The 19,824-nt window shown below is 38.7% G+C and overlaps 1 protein-coding gene across 1 annotated transcript; it reads right to left on the bottom strand.

Moving 5' to 3' along the window:
- Positions 1-1,333: 1,333 nt before the first annotated feature.
- LOC134671840 (uncharacterized) lies at positions 1,334-19,756 on the bottom strand. Its single transcript, XM_063529691.1, has 9 exons — positions 19,488-19,756; positions 13,775-13,924; positions 13,294-13,445; positions 11,367-11,573; positions 5,315-5,446; positions 4,672-5,026; positions 4,337-4,378; positions 3,910-3,978; positions 1,334-2,665 (listed from the first exon to the last, which is right to left on the bottom strand). Exons 2-9 carry the CDS (start codon positions 13,920-13,922, stop codon positions 2,643-2,645), a joined length of 1,128 nt encoding a protein of 375 aa, XP_063385761.1. The 5' UTR covers positions 13,923-13,924; positions 19,488-19,756; the 3' UTR covers positions 1,334-2,642.
- Positions 19,757-19,824: the final 68 nt, after the last annotated feature.

The raw sequence follows: 19,824 nt of genomic DNA, 5'->3' as shown, positions 1-19,824 counted from the left end.
ATTTGTCATAGAAAAGGAAACTCTTATACCTTTAAATCTTCAGAAACTTCGCGTTTGTACGGGACAACGGTAGACAATTTCATGGAATGCTCCATTTGTTACTTTTATTAGTAACTAGTAACGAAATTAATAAATATGTAATTGCAAACAAATAAAATGAAGCATCAATATGTGTCATTGTCAAAATTCAAATTAATTTGTTATCATCTCCTAAATATATTATCGCAAAGCTTGACCAGTAATACATACCTATATGATCAATGTCAAGAGGGCGCTGTTATTCTGATGTATACGGTGACCTGTCAGTATAGTATGAAAAAATTAGTTCGAGTGAAATTCCGCAACATGGCGCGTGCTCATATAATATAAACGGAGTGATTTAATTCTCTTTGCTCATATATTGGTTAGGCTTTACCTATACATTTAGTTTTTGTTTGGTAGGACAATAAAAATAAAACACATAAATGATTTCATTATGAAATATATTTATAACAATATCGTTCACAATTCATAAAATATTCCAAAAATTCGTTAGCCTTACAAAACGTTATAAAGATTAAATAATATTTATTTTATAATTTACATGAAAACATACAAAAGAAAAGAAGTATAATTTTAACGTCAGTCTTTTCTTATCAGATAGTTCATCGCTACACAGCCAAATCTTTGGAATTCAAATTTCGATCAATAAATAAAATTTTGTATCTAATAATCTCTTATCAGACCGTATCTATAATAATTATAATAATTAAACGATTGCACAACTGAAAATTAATTAAATAAAAAGTATTATTACAAAACGCACTGTAGAAACTTGTGATTACTTCATAATTATATTCTAAAGTATTGATTACATTTAAAACTAAGTAACTAGATATCGGTAGGAACCAAATTAGCTTCAATTTGACTGGAATGGACTAAAATGCAAAGGGCGGAATATAGAGCAAAGTGAACACTAAGGGCCCCCCCCACATCTGGCGTCTTTCGAGCGTCGGCGTCTGTCGGCGTCGGTCCAGCGCTATGGAAAATGACGTCGCTGCGCAGTTGCGTCGACGCTGCGTCGACGTTGCGTCGACGTCGGCCATAGAATTGTAGACGCCGAAGCTCGAAGGACGCCAGATGTGGGGGGGGCCCTAAATATAACTATACATAGAACTAGCATTGGGGTGATTTATTTAAAATTATACGCTTCAGCCTCTATGTTTAACCTCCTGAGACTAAATGTACATTACAATGTACAGTCGCCATCAGATATATCGGAGCGGCAAAGGTGTTCACAATATCTGAACGCGCACTCTAATGCCTTGACAATAGAGGCGTGTTCAGATATTTGTGAACACCTTGGCCGCTCCGATATATCTGATGGCGACTGTACATATTCGTGCAAACTAATTTGAACCTTTCATGAACCATATAAAGTAGCATTTCTTTTGTTTCATTGCTTTTTAAAACAAACGAAATTCGTTCTAATTTACTTATAGGATAAGGTGCAAATTAAAAATTTGAAAACTTTATATGGTGGGTCTTACGAGGTGTCCCTTTTCCGTGTATGAAGGTATAATTTTTAGTAGTAATTTTGCATTGTTTTTCGACAACGATATTTTCTGCTCTACAGCACAAACGAGGTTAGAACCCACGATTTTTGGGTCCTTATACTTCAAATGCAATAAGGACCTTTCTATTTGAAATCCCCACAGAAATTCTGATAAAAATCCTTTATTTCACATGAAGCATAAGAACCTTACTGCGATTGAAAGGTGACTGTTCTGAAGGTGTATAATTTTAAATGCCTGTATGCAAATAGAAATAGGGCCATCGCTTTCGTAAAACTATATATTAGCAAGCGACATGAATCTTTAGCACCGACCAAATATTTCAAAATCAAGGTGAAAGCCTAAAAAACTACAGATTAAGGACAATATTAATAAATAAAAAAGCATACATAATGTTATCAGTACGTTTAGTTTAGGATTGTCAATATTGTTTTTGTTTACTTTTCACAAGAATATGCTACATGGGAAATATACATCGCTGAGAAAGACTTAGAAAACGCATAAATGCATTGAAAATCCCAGCATCTAGATTTCAACCACATTGACCGTCCAAAACTAAACCCTCTGTAAATGCTCTCAAGGTAGTAATTCGAATGTCATGAGACGAAACATTAACATCTAAGGCACTAGCATACTCCACCCCAGATATTTCTTATTATAGACTTAGTTTACCTAGTTAACATAAAAAAAAGAACTTATACAAGATGATACAATCACTCGCTACAAAATTAATTGCTCTAAACTGAGCTATAAATAAAAATATAATCGTCGTAAACTAAATTGATATTTTAGAGAGATTACATTATATGCCGATAAAGTTATAATTGATTAAATGATTTAAAAAATAATCGTTATATCAGGGACTAAAAACAACTCTTTCTTCATGCGGGGTCATATTTAAAAGTTAATAATTTATTTATTTATGAATATTAATAATATCGGACCTGCTGATTTTAAAAATTATTCCTTAACATAGTATATAACAAGAAGTATCCCTAAAATAACCGTACAACGTTAACTAAATGAGCAAAACAATAAACAGTCTTCAGTACTGTTCTACTTATAGTTACTGTGCATGACGCCACAAGCTTACGGTGTCTGCCTGTAGTTATCTGAAGAAAAAAAATAGTTTTATAAACACATGCAGTTATTTTAATCGTATTAAAAAACATGGGAAATTGTAAAATGTAAACATAGCCCCATAAAACTAAATAATGAGTTTGTGGAATCATCAATTCATCAGTCTCTATACTGCAAAACGTAATTTAAGAGTTTCAAGACCAAAAAAAGTAAGACAATGTTGCCATTGTAATAATTTGTTTGTAAAATAGTAAATTCCTTTTGATAAATAATCACGCTAAGGTAAATTATTTATTCGTAATTTTACTCCTACTATTAAAAAAAAAAGTACTTTTCATTTACTTATTTTTACATAAATACAAGACGCGCTAGTAAAAACTGGCAACATTGTTTACTTTTTTTTGGTCTTGAATTACGTTTTGCACTAAAGGGGCCTACAGATTACCAGTTCGCCGGACGATACCAGCCTGTTAGTTAATCGCGAAAGGTGACAGTTCCGAACAACTGACAGGCTGATATCGTCCGGCGAACTGGTAATCTGTGGGCCCCTTAAAAGACAGAGCGCCAATAAATATCTAATAGTCAATAGTACACCTGACCTAGTTTAGGCCTCAGTCTCCGGTTGACGCCATACGCCATACGATAAAACAGCGGTCGGCAACCAGCCGCCCGCGGCCCGCCAGCCTCCCTGGCTATTTTCTATGTAATATTGACAAAATGACAATGTCTGATAAAGTCATAAATATTAACAAAGTGCGGCCCGCGTCCACTTCGTTAACTGCTATGCGGCCCTTGGCTGCTAAAAGGTTGCCGACCGCTGCGATAGAATATACCTACAGTTATAGAATTTATTTATTTATGACGCGCGCCGTATGTGGAGCAAAGCGTCAGCCAGAGACCAAGAATTATACTCTGTATCTGATCCGTCACTGAACAACCACTTCAACCTACATTATTTGATCATGAAACGTTTTCATCTTCTCTCACCTGGCTTAAGGAGCCATTTGACGGTAAATTTTGTTTACTTTTATTTAAATACCTAAAGATTAAGATAGGAGAACTCATAGTCTAATAAAACTTGGTTTTCTCTTCCCAGTGTGACACAAGCCTACGTCACAATAACATGGCCGCTATATATAGCGCTATCGCATATTATCGTATAGCGCTGTCGCATGATGACGTAGAGGCTCGTGTCAGTCACTTGACCACGAAAAGACGGGAAGAGAGTACCAGGCGGAGTACATTATTATACCATGGGAGAACTTCAGTAACTGACCTTTTTTCCCACGTGCGATGAAATCCGCCGACGAAGCCCTGGCCACAGCCGCGTCCCGCTTCTCGCCTCCTGAGGCCAAAAACACCGCTATAGCTCAACCGACCGCCACATAGTAACCCCACAAGCCTTAGCTTAACATGCAATGCAATCCATGCATTTTTTAAATATCCCTCTATTTAATTCGTGTTCATTGTGATTTTACTCTCAGGCAGGCGTGGCTCACTTCGCGATTTCGTTGCTTTGCAAGAGGTAGCTCCGTTTGGTAGCCATAAGCCGCGCGTGGCGCTGTCGCCATCTAGCGGTCATATCTGTCCTAATCGTAACAGACGCGTTTAGAGTGAATCTTCTGTACCTAGTACTATTATTGTGTCTCAGGTAAAATGCACAACAAGGGCATGGGTCATGCGATATAAAGTTTGTTAGGTACCTATGTTTCTTTCGGACGTACTCTTTACTGTCCGGCCGTTCGCTGAAAATAGAAAATCATTGTCAAATCGTCCCGAATGGATTGTGAGGAGTCTCACCCTGAACTTCGTTTTCGTTCAACTGTCAGATAGCTTTAAATCTTATGTACCTATTTACACGAAATAGCACGAGTCATGCTAATGGGAGAAAGCATGATTCGAGTATTTTCGTGTCAAATGTCGCATTAAACAGTAGTTTTCGTCGTTCAGCGTCAATTTCCCTTTCGTTACTGTTTTAGTCCTTTTGGACGTTTCTTTACTGAGTCTTTAGGAAGAAAGAAAGCTAAGAATCTGTTACCCATTTTTTGGTCCTTTCTTGGCGACCTCTGGTATCGTTTCTTCTCGGTTTGGATGAATGTTTGCGAGTCGACCAAGGGGGAGGGTTGTTCTGCGTTCAGATGTTTGTCTTCGCAGTTTTGAGCTGGCTTGAATTCTTCCGTAACTTCCTCGGCTTGGGGTTGGTCGGTCTCGGCCGGATGGTTATCGGTCTCGGCCGGATGGTCGGCCGGTTTTTCTGTAACGTTCGGCTCGGGTGTTTTGGCGGGCGTTTCGTTCTCCGATTTAGCTGGGGCGGATTCCTCGCTCGGAGTGGGCTCCTGGTCAGATTCGGCGATTTCGGACCTATCACTTTTCAGGCTTGTGGCGTTTGTGAGCTGGAAATGAAAATTTATAAGTTAGAGAATAGATACTGTGCGAATAAATTTAATGCTAAAACAGTGGTTCAAAATAAAGAATTGGGACATTGAAAACTCCAACCAATGTAATTATAGAACTGTCCAACCGTTACTATTTCTTCAAACGTTTAACTTAAGCATGAAATTATATGGATAATTTAAAGACGGAAAGCGCAACTAAGGGAACAAGATTTAACTGCCTCTATTTTCCCAGACTATCACCCGTATAGACACTTAGACAACGCACGCTACTTTGTTTCAACTCACCGTATAGCTGGAGTCTTCATCTGAGTCAGCGTCCAAGTCAACCATCATCTTCTCTATGAGCCGCTCCATGGTCGCCTCGCTGGTGGACGCGGGGCTTTCCTCCTGACGGGGGCGCTTGCTGCGTTTCACTACCTGAAAGCAATGGGTAATTTTTATGGTTATACAGTAAATAACGACCAGTGAGCGCTGTGAGGCGTCTAATTCGGAGGTTATGGGTCCGAGCTGGTCGTTATCGATGAATTTTAAAGGATCGTTGAGAGGTATCCCAATAACGCATAACTTCCCCTTTTGGGTTGTAATATGGCATGGCGGTCTATAATAGAAAACAGATTTTGCGCTAATTCTTGAGATTTAGTTAATTAAGTTGCCAAAAGTGGATCTCGGACTCCTCTAGGATGCAAGCGCTAAGACGAAGAAAATAAAGTGTGACATTATCTATGAAAAGGGACCTTATTGTCGATGGACCTTACGCCCTTATTAATAATGCTCCGATATAAATAAAATGCCGCGCGGCGCTGAGCGGCGTAAGCGCCATCGACAATAAAATCCCTTTTCATAGACAATGCCCCAAATAATGACTAATGCAAGAAAGACAAGCTATCCTTTTCTATGTTAACAAAAGAGGGACGGGTGGTCTATCTCGCCGCGAGATACTGTCGGGCCAATCAGGTGCTAGCCCGTCTGAGGAAGTGGTAGCTAGGTGGTTGCGCCTGTTTCCGGAAATTTTCGAACCCCGGACCGTTCCAATAAGATTTCTTGAACTAGCCATGCAATATAATAGGCACAACAGCTATTCTTGATTGCACTCATACACTTCAAATACCATCGACCACACTGTTAACTGTAGTACATCGGTGGACTTTATACCTTTTGTAATACGTCCACCGATGTACAGTTAGGAGCGTTGCTATTTATACAAAAAAAGTTCGATCTAGAGATGCAAAGGATACACTGAGATAAAAATCATCACCAGGAATTAAAAAACAGTTCTGTACTGGGGGAAAACATGAAGTTTTAGTAAAAATTATGGACGTTTCACTATTTCTGTAAAGTTTATTTATTTCTACAAACAGCTCAGTAATCCCAAATATAATTTCAACAAACAGATAATAGAAATTGCAAGAACTAATAGAAATTGCAAAAGTCAATTTGTTCCTATTAGTTAACTCTCCTTGTCCCCGGATTAAGTTTATTTTTGTTAATCTAAGTGTATTTTTCTTGTATTTTTCTCTCAGTGTAGTTGTTTGGCCGGATACTGGATATTCGGCCTGACCATTGGCCAAATATCCGGTATCCGGCCGCCGAATATTCGGCCAGCGGAACTGTACCTACATTTCGGTTTTACATGCAGGTGCGCATTCTGTAGGTTTGACCTGTTTCCTAGTGAACGTTCGCGCGGACACATTTTTATGTTCGTGTGAGTGCGCGTGCAAGTCAGTGGCATGTTTAAATTGTTTTAAAATAATAAACAAGTACGATTATGATCAAAGACTTTCTTAAATCCTATTAGTTTACTCCGAAATCAAGCAATTTTATTATCCGGTATTCGGCCGGATAGTAGGTCACTATCCGGTATCCGGCCGGATATTAAAATCATGGCCGGATAGGCCGGATACCGGATAGTAACCGGATATCCGGTGCATCTCTAGTTCGATCTACTATTCTTTTAACCACACACACACAGATGTACACACAACACATCAATAAAATTGCAGCCGTCTATATTTAGCCGATTACACACACTTGTACTCGTACAATGCATGCGTGTCCAAAGTGATTCCTTACCAGACTTCTAAATGGAGGTTATCAATTGACGCGTAGGTATGACATTAATTGTTATGCCAAGTATGGATCAATCTGGATGATTCTAGTAAGTATACAACTTTAGTAAGAAATACGAGTTGGAAAAATAAGCCAACTCTGCCATGTCAGGCGTGGTTCACTTCGCGATTTCGTCGCTTTGCTATACAGGTAGCTAAAAGTACATCCGTTCCACACCAATTTTGGTGGCTAGCCATAAGCCGCGCGTGGCGCTGTCGCCACCTAGCGGCCATATCTGTCCTGATCGTAACAGACGCTTTTTGTCAGAGAGTGAGTCTTCTGTACCTATTAGTACTATTACCTACTTATTCTGTGCCATATGTCTCTAATACGAGCTAGAAGTATGTAACTTTTAAACATTCACGACATATAATAGGGCTTTGTCGTAAATAAAAACCGGCCAAGTGCGAGTCGGACTCGCGCACGAAGGATTTCTTACCATTACGCAAAAAACGGCAAAAAAATCACGTCTGTTGTATGGAAGCCCCACTTAATATTTATTTTATTCTGCTTTTAGTACATATTTGTTGTTTATATATTGTTTATAGCGGCTACAGAAATAAATCAATATGAAAATTTCATCTGTCTATAGTGTCATTCTATGGAATTTGCTAACTATGTAAACTAACCGCCATATTGAAATTATCATTCGGGGCCAATTTCAATATGGCGGTTTGTTTACATAGTTAGCAAGTTCCATAGAATGACACTAGCTTAGCTATCAGCCTATCACAGTTCATGAGATACAGCCTGGTGACAGACGGACGGACGGACAGTGGAGTTTTAGTAATAGGGTCCCGTTTTTACCCTTTGTGTACGGAATCCTGAAAAAGACCCTTTAAAAATGTAGCCTATGTCACCAGTGTCATAACACCGATTGACGAAAATTCATATCATTACATAAACATAGGTACTCCATATCGAAGTGGAAATCTTTACTTGAAACCAAACATACCTAATTATGAATTCAATAAAAACTTTTATAATTAACTCTCTATTCAGCAAAAGTAGATAAGCGGGTGGTGTTTACAATAATAATTAATGCACATTGCACATATGTAGGTACTCTGCACTCTTAAAAGTTGTGTTCCACGTGTCACGTGCAAGAGTTTTAGGTACCTACTTATATCAGAACTAGCGACCCGCCCGGCTTCGCACGGGTTAGCAAATTATACACCTAAACCTTCCTCAAGAATCACTCTATTGACCGGTGATATCCAGTTGAAAATACAAAAAACAGAATAAAATAAATATTTAAGTGGTACAACAAACGTGATTTTTTAAGGTTTTTTTTGCGTAGGTGATGATGATGATGCGTAGGTACGAAACCCTTCGTGCGCGAGTCCGACTCGCACTTGACCGTTTTTTTTATTTATTAATTTAGTTTAGTTGTTATTAATTAACATGTTATTTTTTTATTTAATTGAATAAAGTTAGTTTTATCTGCACTAGTTTTATGTAAGTAGTTAAGTAATTGATAACAACAAAAATAGGAAACAGACTTCGACTTCGCCCAGAGTTCAAGTCCAGGGCCAATCATTTACGATTAGATTTGACGGGTGCTGTCTGAGGGTCTACCGCGAACGACGTTCGACGTGTTGCCTCCCTGTCACACTTGCGTACGAATTTACAAAAGCGACAGACGCAACACCTGGTTCGCGGTATTAGGCCTTTCTGGACTTCAATCTCAGACGATCATAAAAACAAGGATTTAATATTGGTATTATTTCCGTCTGTCCCACTAATATGGAAGAGCGATAGAAACACAAACTGCCATATTCGAACTTCAAGATATTCACAAGAGACGACACGTACTAGATCCACTCTAGATACGTTATAGTTTAGATATCAACTAGTTCTCTTTTGCAGCGCAATTCGGGCAACCAATGTCACTTTTACGTTAGATAGAGTAAGATATCTATTAGATGTGAATTGGATCTCTAAGTCATATCCAGTGGAAATCGTTCAAGAGTATCTCCAGAATCGCGCAAACGTCAAATTTGACAGGTTAGATCTTAAACATTTCGTTATCGTATCTTGGTGATGTCTAAAAGATATCTAATAGATGTCTATTTCAAAATCCGAATCGGGCCCAAAGCGATTCGATTGCGAAGCCAGTTACGCAACAAACAAAAAACTTAGACATATATAAAACATGGCCTATCTTAGTTTACGAATAAGAATAAGTATAACTAAACATTTATTCCAATTGAAGACAAAATATTTTTGTTATTGAGAGTACAGTGCCCCCTCCAGTTATTAAAATTGTCACATCTCGATATAGTGTACACTGTAGGTACCGACAAGGTGATAAATGAAGCGAGTAATTTATTTTGGACCTTATTGTCACAACATTAAGGATAATATTTAGGGGAGTTGGTAGCATCGATATCTTAGACCTTGTCTGTACCTACCTTTCAACAATGTCAAGGATTTTAATTGTTGCATTTAGGGATAACTTTGGACATTTCATGGAGTATGTACTGGCACAGATTAAATAATAGTACTGGGTACAGAAGACTCACTCTCTAACAAAACGCGTCTGCGTCTGCTAGGTGGCGACAGCGCTACGCGCGGCTTATGGCTAGCCACCAAAATTGGGGTGGAACGGATATACTTTTAGCTACCTGTAGCAAAGCGACTAAATCGCGGAGTGAGCCACGCCTGGTACTGGACAGTCGCCATCAAATATATCGGAGCGGCCAAGTAGCTCATAAATATCTGAACACGCACTCTAACGCCTACAGGCGGATCAACCAAACCAAACTATTCGCTTGCACTGTAAAGTGTCGTTCTATGGAACTTGCTAAATGTAAACAAACCGCCATACTCAAATCATTTTTCAGTGACAGTTTCAATATGGCGGATTGTTTACATAGTTAGCAAGTTCTATAGAAAGACACTTTATATGGGTAAACAATTGAACTCTGTTACCGTACAGTCACTATCCAACTAATTCTGTCTCTAAGCAAAGATAACAATATTATATCATTTATGTGAGACAGCTTTAAGGCGGTGCAACAGCACAAGTTGCCGTCATTACCAAAAATAAAGCAAAAATGTTAAAACATCAAAGACTGGGCAAAATAAACAATTGAACTCTGTTACCGTAGTCACTATCTTACTAATTCTGTCTCTAAGCAAAGATAACAATATTTTCAGTGGCAGCTGGCTTTAAGGCGGCACAAGTTGCCGTCATTACCAAAAATAAAGCAAAAATGGCGAATGTTAAAACATCAAAGATTGGGCCACAACCACCGTTGCGAGCGCTAGTAATTTTCTATTTGAGTACGAGTATGAAGATTTTTTAAAACACTTTAGTCCGTAGCGGCAACATACTTCCCATCATACTTGAAACAAAAACGCATCTCTACTATAACAATTACGGATTGAAATCGAATGACTAGAAAGGAATGTCAAATGGTTAAAGGGTTAAACACTTTTGCTGCGAGTACAACTAATCGCCGGTTATGGTCTAATAGTTTGTGTAAAGTGCTCGATAAGAAGTCATTGTGATTCAATCTGGCGGTAATCGCGCCAATTCAGTCATACATAAACTATATGTTACAGCGATTGAGTCAATCATCATGTAGCGCTGGTAGCAGGTTTGCTTGTTGTATTATTACAGTCGCCATCAGATATATCGGAGCGGCCAAGGTGTTCACAATATCTGAACACGCACTCTAACGCCCTGATAATAGAGGCGTGTTCAGATGATTGTGAGTACCTTGGCCGCTCCGATATATCTGATGGCGACTGTAATAATACAACAAGCAAGCCTGCTAGACCGTGTAATAAAGATACACTTACCAGGACTTCATCATTGTTGTTGACTCTAGTAGTATTGATGTTGCCATAGAGCATCGACTGTCTTCTAAAACACATCGTGAACTCAAAGAGCGACCTCAGCCCACTGTACCACGGCTCATGGGTCGTGCCGTACGGGCCCTCATCATCCTGTTGCCCTGCTACTAATACAACAACTAAACATGCTAGACCGTTTAATGAAGATACACTTACCAGGACTTCGTCGTTGTTGCTGACTCTAGTAGTATTGTTGTTGCCATAGATCATCGACTGTCTTCTAAAACACATGGTGAACTCAAAGAGCGACCTCAGCCCACTGTGCCACGGCTCATGGGTCGTGCCCGTACGGGCCCTCATCATCCTGTTGCCCTGCTACTAATACAACAACCAAACCTGCTAGACCGTGTAATAAAGATACACTTACCAGCACTTCATCGTTGTTGCTGACTCTAGTAGTATTGTTGTTGCCGTAGTGCATCGACTGTCTTCTAAAGCACATGGTGAACTCAAAGAGCGACCTCAGCCCGCTGTACCACGGCTCATGGGTCGTGCCCGTACGGGCCCTCATCATCCTGTTGCCTTGGTACTTCAAGGTGCGCAGATAGCGACGTTTGCCTTGAATGTATGTCACCTGGAATAGGGTCAGTTGGTTGTAAATAGTGATTTAGTGTTATCAAATGGGGTTATCCAATTTTATAAGTGTACAGTATGTAACTAAACGAAAAGCAATTACTCAAACCCGTTAATGTTTAGGTCATACTAAGCAACTTTTACTATGGGACCAACCCCGAAATCACGAAAAATAAACCGGGCAAGTGCGAGTCGGACTCGCGCACGAAGGGTTCCGTCCCATAATGCAAAAAAAAATGGAAAAAAATGCAAAAAGAAAACGGTCACCCATTCAAGTACTGACCACTCCCGACGTTGCTTAACTTTGGTCAAAAATCACGTTTGTTGTATGGGAGCCCCATTTGAATCTTTATTTTATTCTGTTTTTAGTATTTGTTGTTATAGCGGCAACAGAAATACATCATCTGTGAAAATTTCAACTGTCTAGCTATCACGGTTCGTGAGATACAGCCTGGTGACAGACGGACGGACGGACGGACGGACGGACGGACGGACGGACAGCGAAGTCTTAGTAATAGGGTCCCGTTTTACCCTTTGGGTACGGAACCCTAAAAATTGACTCTCCCATAGGAAATTTCAACATCAGACCAGCAAAATGTATGAAACATCCAATTTTTATCCGCGTTTTCGGGGTTGGTCCCATAGTAAAAGCTCAGTATGACCTAAACATTAACGGGTTTGAGTAATTGCTTTTCGTTCAGTTACATACTGCATAGATAGATAGGTATTTGTCACGTTTTTATGATCTAACGTTGTACAAAGTTGGCTATATAATATGCCCACCCATATTTTATACTAGCGACCCGCCCCGGCTTCGCACGGGTTAACAAATTATACACCTAAACCTTCCTCAGGAATCACTCTATCGATAGGTGAAAACCGCATGAAAATCCATTCAGTAGTTTTTGAGTTCATCGCGAACATACAAACACACAGACAGGCAGACACGGCGGGACTTTGTTTTATAAGGTGTAGTGATGTGGATTGAAACATAACATTATGTTAGTAGTGGTAAAGTTCCGTTTACACGCGGATATGACCTGGGTCATCATGTGATAAATGTTAGTTCAAGGATTATTTTGTTTAATTAAGTAACAAAATCTTAGATCAACTATATTCACAGTTCATTGACATTATTTTTACTAACTATATTATATTAACAAAACGCCTTATATAATATACTAAATTCATTATGCATTCAGTGGCAGTGGTCGGGGCACATTGAACAGAGAACCGATGGCCATTGGGGCAGAAAGGTTTTCTAGTAGCGACCACGTACCGGAATGCGCAGCGTGGGTAGACACCCCACAAGGTGGACTGATGACCTGGTAAAGGTCGCGGGAGTCCGCTGATTGCGGGTGGCGCAAGACCGGTCATAGTGGCACTCATGGGGGAGGCCTATGTCCAGCAGTGGACGTCCTCTGGCTGATATGATGATGCTGATGATGCAGGAGGCTCCCCACACTAGCGTCTCCCGAGCGTCGGTTTTTAGTCAACTATAGCTATGGCTACTGGGCGCAACGTTAGTGCAACTGCGCAGCGACGCCATTTTTCATAGCGCTGACTAGACGCCGACGCTCAAAAGACGCTAATGGGGTGGCAAAACTAAGTAGCGAGTCAGGTCATAATGTCATCTCTTCCATTCTCGGTTAATCTGAACAAGGGTAAAGGAGATATTACATATGATCTGTTGGTATTGCGGCATGAGTTACCAAACTTACCACATCAGCAGATCGAAGCGGTGGCTTGCCCAGTACTAAGTTTACGAGCGATATGGACTCCCGCGTAATCCTTAGGGCTACCAGCATCATTAAAAAGAACACCCACGGCAGCGGTCGGACGAGCTCTGGTTGAGGCCTTTCTTCTGGGTCCACTAGGAAAAAAACAAGACATATTTATAAAATTTTATTATTTTACCTTTTTTCCGACATTTCAGCAAGTTTGAAAAAAGGTAAAATAATGAAATTTAATCGCGTTAGACCCGTTAATTACATTAATTATGTGTACAAAACGCGAGAGTTTAAAGTATTATACAGGTTGGCTAAAAAATAACTGCATTCCCGTTGCCAGGCAGGTTTTTACTATGGGACCAACCCCGACATTTTGGCTGGTCCATTTTGTGTGGGAGGGTAAATTTTTTTTCTCGATACTGGGGTTGGCTCTTAGGCTACTTTATAAGAAAATGGGTATTGAAAAACTTACATGGTGGGGGCACGGCCCAGCGTGCGCATTTCTCCAGGACCCAAAGCGCCTTGTCAACATGTCGGAGCACCGTCTGTCCGAACTTGTAACTGGCTGCATGCTCCGCGACATTTTGGAAGCCCTCCTTCACTAGCGCTACCAGTTCCATGGCTGGAAAGAATTAATTTTATTAGAAAAAACCGGGCAAGTGCGAGTCGGACTCGCGCACGAAGGGTTCCGTACCATAAAGCAAAAAAAAACGGAAAAAAATGCAAAAAGAAAACGATCACCCATCCAAGTACTGACCACGCCCGACGTTGCTTAACTTTGGTCAAAAATCACGTTTGCTGTATGGGAGCCCCACTTAAATCTTTATTTTATTCTGTTTTTAGTATTTGTTGTTATAGCGGCAACAGAAATACATCATCTGTGAAAATTTCAACTGTCTAGCTATCACGGTTCGTGAGATACAGCCTGAGGGGCTACCGCGAAAACAGAAATCCGCAAATTGCGGGGATCTTTCTCTGTCACTCTAATTACGCCTTCATTGGAGTAAAAGAGAAAGATCCCCGCAATTTGCGAATTTCGGTTTTCGCGGTAGCCCCTCAGGCTGTGTATCTCACGAACCGTGATAGCGGACAGCGAAGTCTTAGTAATAGGGTCCCGTTTTACCCTTTGGGTACGGAACCCTAAAAAAGGCATAATAAGGAATAAATTTAGGGCTAGGGCAGGCGAACGGCAACTTAAGTACGGTCAGTCAAGAAAAAGGTCTACCACTTTTATCATCTGATTGATAGAGTCAAAACGTGGTAGACCACTTTCTTGGCTGACTATACTTAGAGAAGAACCGAGATAGGCGAGATTCTTTAACCATTCGAAAAATACTGGTCGCCAGCAGAGATATCGCGAAACGAGAATATTCCCCGCTCGCCCTCCGCCAGTCTCCTGAGGACGTGTGGCCTCTCTGTCGCACTTGTAAACTCGAACGTAAGTGTGACAGGGAGGCAACACGTCGAACGTGGTTCGCGGTAGGCCCTCCGGTGAGCTAGTCATAAAATAACCATCAAACTTATAGTAAACTTTTCGTGTTATTGCTCTTAAAGTGTTTTATTACCCACGCGAAAATTGTAATCTTCATAGACACAAGCACAGAATAAATAATAGTACTAGGTACAGAAGACTCACTCTCTTACAAAACGCGTCTGTTACGATCAGCACAGATATGGCCGCTAGGTGGCGCTCTCGCCACCGTGCCAGCGTGCACGAGCGGCTTATGGCTTTCCCCAAAATTGGGGTGGAACGAATGTACTTTTAGCTACCTGTAGCAAAGCGACGAAATCGCAGAGTGAGCCACGCCTGACACAAGTACAAGTTTATGATTTAATCTGGTAATTTTTGGTACAGAAAGTATCTTGAATAGATATGAAAGAATATTCATGTTTTCCTGTGCTTCAAATTAATAAGTACCTATATTATAGGTAATTAGTTTGAGTATATTATACTAAATAGACTAAAAGTTGAAAGGTTAAAAATCACAAACTATAAAAAAAAATGTTTGCATGTAATTGCCATAATTATGTACAGTAATTAGGTAATATTCAGCATAATAAAGAAGTCAACTCAAGTGAGTATAATATAGGGTCAGAGGTCATAGGTCAGGGTCTAAGACTAATCGCGGATGTAGTAAAGCCATTTCACAACTTATCTACTTAGCTATGTTTATTAGATTGCTTTCCATTTTCACTACATGATATTCTAAAAACTAGCCACATATTGCAAGTACCTGAACACACTAAATACTAAAACAAAAATTTTACATGTAACTAATAATACAATACACATAGTTTTCCCATAATGCCCCAAGAAGATTACGGAACATTTTTAAAGGAAAAAAATATTACCTATAGTCCGATTTTTTTAGCATTAGAAAGAACTTCGCAGAAGTAAGCTTGTGGTTCCAAATCCGGCATTTTTGGCGGTAATAATTTGAAGTAAATTATATGTATTGACCATGCTACATTAGATAATTCAATAATTATTAACAATTAAAGAGCCTGATAAAAACTGCACGCTTGCTTCTCTGGAGTTCTTTCTAATGCTAAAAAAAACGAACTATAAGTACACAAATGGTTTGTAGAAATACATTATTACAGTTTTAGACAGAAATAAAATGTACCAATATTTTTACCTAGCATTAAAGTTATATTTTAATAGTGTTATTCATAAATGGGCTACAAGCCTCAAATAACTATTAATAATTTATCTTAATCTGTCATTTTGAGTAACATATTTGCAATAAAACTGTACTTTTATGAATTGAAAAATATTCACAGTTTGGTTTGGATTTTCTTTGGTTAACTTTTTCTAAATTTAATAAGGAAAAGATATGGAATAGTAGAGTGTACTGTAAAAATAATAATTCAAAAAAACAGTTAAACTATACATTTAGTAATGAAATCATTCAGTTACATTTAACTTCAAAATACAGTTAACATATTCAAAAAATTGTTGTACAAGTATAACGGAAAGATGAGTTCAAATTTAACAAATCCATAGTAGGACCTAAAATTTTGATTAAGAGTAAGTGATCTGGGTGAATAATGAAACGGAAATAGAAAGGCGAATACAACAAACATGGAACAAGTACTGGAGCCTAAAAGGTATATTTAAAAGTAACATGCCAGTAGCCATTAAAACTAAAGTCCTAAATTCAAGTGTCTTGCCATGTATGACATACGGAAGCCAAACTTGGAAATTCACGGCAAAAGCTCAAAGAAAAATCATTATAGTTAGGGAGGCGAGGTAGCTAAATGGCGTAATTCAACGGCGCCGTCGAGACCTATCAAAATCGAAAGATAAAATAATTTCGAAAAGAAAAGCTCGTATGGCAAAAACCATTTTAGCGGTGGGTTTGGCGTGTACGGTTTTTCAAAAATGTTAAAAAAAACAGTTACTTGGGCATTCTCGAGCGCGTCAGATATTCATACTACGTATGCCCCGAGTGCCTCTGATAACAACGGTATACTAATCTGCCGGTTTGCGTGGTGGGGGTAGGCAAATAAAGTAGTCAAAAATGCAAAAAAAAAAAATTTACTCGGGCGCGTCAGATTTTCGGAAGGGGTGTTAAGTAGGCCCCAAGGAAGCTTCCTTTAAAAAAACTGACGATTTCGGCGTGACGATAAGTTACGATGAATTTTTGAAAATGCAAAAAATAAAAGTTTTTTTGAAATACTCGAGCGCGTCAGATTTTCATAGGGGAGGTTTATCTCGGTATCCTGAAAGCATATTTTTTTAACCTGCCAAAAATGTTGGTGGGTTCTCTTAATCTGACCGATTTTATGATGCTTCAAGTCAAAAAGTTTTAACTTTGGACAAAAATGTAAAGAGACCTTTTTTGTGTAAAATAAAATTACCTTTTTTGTTTATTTAAACTTTTTTTTTGTAAAATGTATCGTTCGCGACTTATATGCCGCAACGCGTTCTTAGGAAGACGAAATGGCTCCTCCACACTTCCGGTCATGCGGAAACCGGCAGATTTTGTATTTTTAGTAAGTTTTAGATTATATTCTTCAAAATAAAAAATAAAAAAATCGCGCTCGAGAATACCGGATTAACGTTTTTTTTTTACAAGTTCGCGACCCTATAACTCGGCGGCGTCAAGGACTTATCGTCAGATTAGTTAAATTTAGTCTTTAAACACTAAAATCAACCCCCAATATCTTAATCTGACGCGCTCGAGTATTTCAGACTATCCATTTTTTTTTACTAATCTGATCGTCTATCCTAGGCGCGCGTCACTACATATAGAGCTAAATACTTTACAAGGTTGTTCTATTAGGTCTAAGGTATCTCTCATATCTTAAACTGCCACGCTCGAGTATTGCAAAAAATTCCCCTATTCGCCTCCCTAACTATTACATGTCAACGGGCGCTAGAAAGAAGCATGCTCAATATAAGAAAAATAGAAAAAATAAGACACTCAAAAATAAGAGAAAAAACAGGAGCAACAGATGCCTTGAGCTATGCAAAAAGACTAAAGTGGAAGTGGGCAGGCCATACAGCAAGACTTACAGATAAGAGATGGACATTAATAGTCACCAAATGGAGAGGTCCACTTGGCAAAAGAGGCCGGGGCAGACCACAAATGCGTTGGGATGAAGACCTAAAAAGAACAGCCGGCACAGACTGGATGGCGACAGCACAAGACAGGGACAAATGGGCAGCATTGGAGGAGGCCTTTACCCACTAGGGATTCATTAGTAAAACACATATTATATAAGTCTTAGTTTTATTTTAAATTTTTTCTATGTAAACTTTTTACAATGAATAAAGGGCTTTTTTATTTTTATTTTTATTTTAAGTGATCTGGGCTATAACCGCGAAAATCGAAGTTCGCAAATTGCGGGGATTTTTCTCTGTCACTCTAATTACGCCTTGATTGGAGTAAAAGAGAAAGATCCCCGCATTTTGCGAATTTCGGTTTTCGCGGTAGCCGCTCTGGTCTTTGGACTATCTTAAAGAAAATCAATTCTTGTCTGAACAATTGGCATCTAATTTAATTTTTAACAAGCAGAAATATCTGTGAACAATGCTATTAAGCTTAGAATAAATTTAAAGTATTGTATGTAGTAGAAATTGGAGTATTGATCCAGAGGCCATGAGTTCAAGTCTCACCCAAGACAGTAATTTTTCCACTTTTAAATTTAAGTAGCATCTAAATTACGAAATAATTATTTTACCTCTAATTAAGTCCAGAGTTAACAAACACACCACTAATAACTTTTATATTTCATTCATGCGTGTTAGTATAGAAAAACTCAGCGCACTGTTATCACCTTTATATTTAATAATGTACTGTCCATTATTAAGATAATTTAACATTAAGAGCTATTTTTGTTTGGCCGAGTAATTATTTTACAATAAACAAGGTATACGGAGTGCAGCAAACATAAATACATCATTTTGACTTCTTTATACCTTGTAGATAATGTGGCCAGTATAAGGTGCAGAGGTCAGTGCAATCGTAGGCTGATATGGGGGCCGCGGAGCTGACAAATATCCAATTCACACCAATGTAATTGATAGGTGGTTTGTTTGTTTCACTTGTACACTGATTAGAAAACTATCTAACACTATGATTTACTTACAAGTTAAAATAAATATAAATATGTGTAAGAATAGAGTAAGAAACTAAAAAAGTATTTCAGTAAGATATACCGTAAGGTAATTTATAAAAAATCGAAATTGCAATTTTTAGGGTTCCTTAGACAAAGGGTTAAAACGGATCCCTAATGCTAAGACTCCACTGTCCGTGTGTCTGTCTGTCACCAGGCTGTATCTCATGAACCATGACAGCTAAACAGTTGAAATTTTCACAGACAATGTATTTATGTTGCTGCTATAACAACAAATACTAAAAAAGTACGGAACCCTCGGTGGGCGAGTCCGACTCGCACTTGTCCCGTTTTCTAGTTTCACTTATTAAAATTGTAGGTACTTTGAAAAAAAAAATCTAAAATACACACATTTACATATTACCTGATGTTACTTACTCGACTAATATGTAACAGCTACACATTGAATGCTAATTAAGTAGAAAGATTAGTTAACAAATGATAATTTACTCCTACCTGACTATTGTAACGGCTACGGCTAAAACTTATTATTAATTATCGGTACAATAGCAATCAGTTCAATAAGTACCCAACCAAAACAGATAAATTAATCAACTTACCCACTCTTGAATATATTTATACCGCTCCAATTCAAAGGCAATAGAATACAAATACGGAATCCGGTTCAATTGCAATTGGTGGTACAATTAGAAAATCACATCGGCGGATTATTTACTGGTATGCGCATACGCAACTGGTGATATATTATATTTAAAAGCGTTCATGAAATCGATTGTAAGTTTCTAATATTTACTCGTAACACCAAATATGCCGACGAAACACGCACGTAAACCACCCAACGCATGAAACGAAAACGAAGAAACACGAAAAATGACATGAAATATTTGCATTATTTGCAAGTTTTGACAGCTGTCAATCTAATAAGACTTTTCACAC

The sequence above is a fragment of the Cydia fagiglandana genome, chromosome 16, assembly GCF_963556715.1.
Source record: "Cydia fagiglandana chromosome 16, ilCydFagi1.1, whole genome shotgun sequence".
Lineage (NCBI taxonomy): Eukaryota > Metazoa > Arthropoda > Insecta > Lepidoptera > Tortricidae > Cydia > Cydia fagiglandana.
The sequence above is the reverse complement of the archived record's forward strand: the minus strand, read 5'-3'. Positions and strand labels throughout refer to the sequence as shown.

Excerpts from the sequence above, each read along its gene's own strand:
- LOC134671840 (XM_063529691.1), bottom strand. The coding sequence starts at position 13,922 with ATGGAACTGGTAGCGCTAGTGAAGGAGGGCTTCCAAAATGTCGCGGAG. Across the intron at positions 13,446-13,774 it reads CTGGGCCGTGCCCCCACCAT|TGGACCCAGAAGAAAGGCCT; the intron begins GTAAGTTTTTCA and ends TTTTTTTCCTAG. Across the intron at positions 5,027-5,314 it reads ATGAAGACTCCAGCTATACG|CTCACAAACGCCACAAGCCT; the intron begins GTGAGTTGAAAC and ends TTTCATTTCCAG.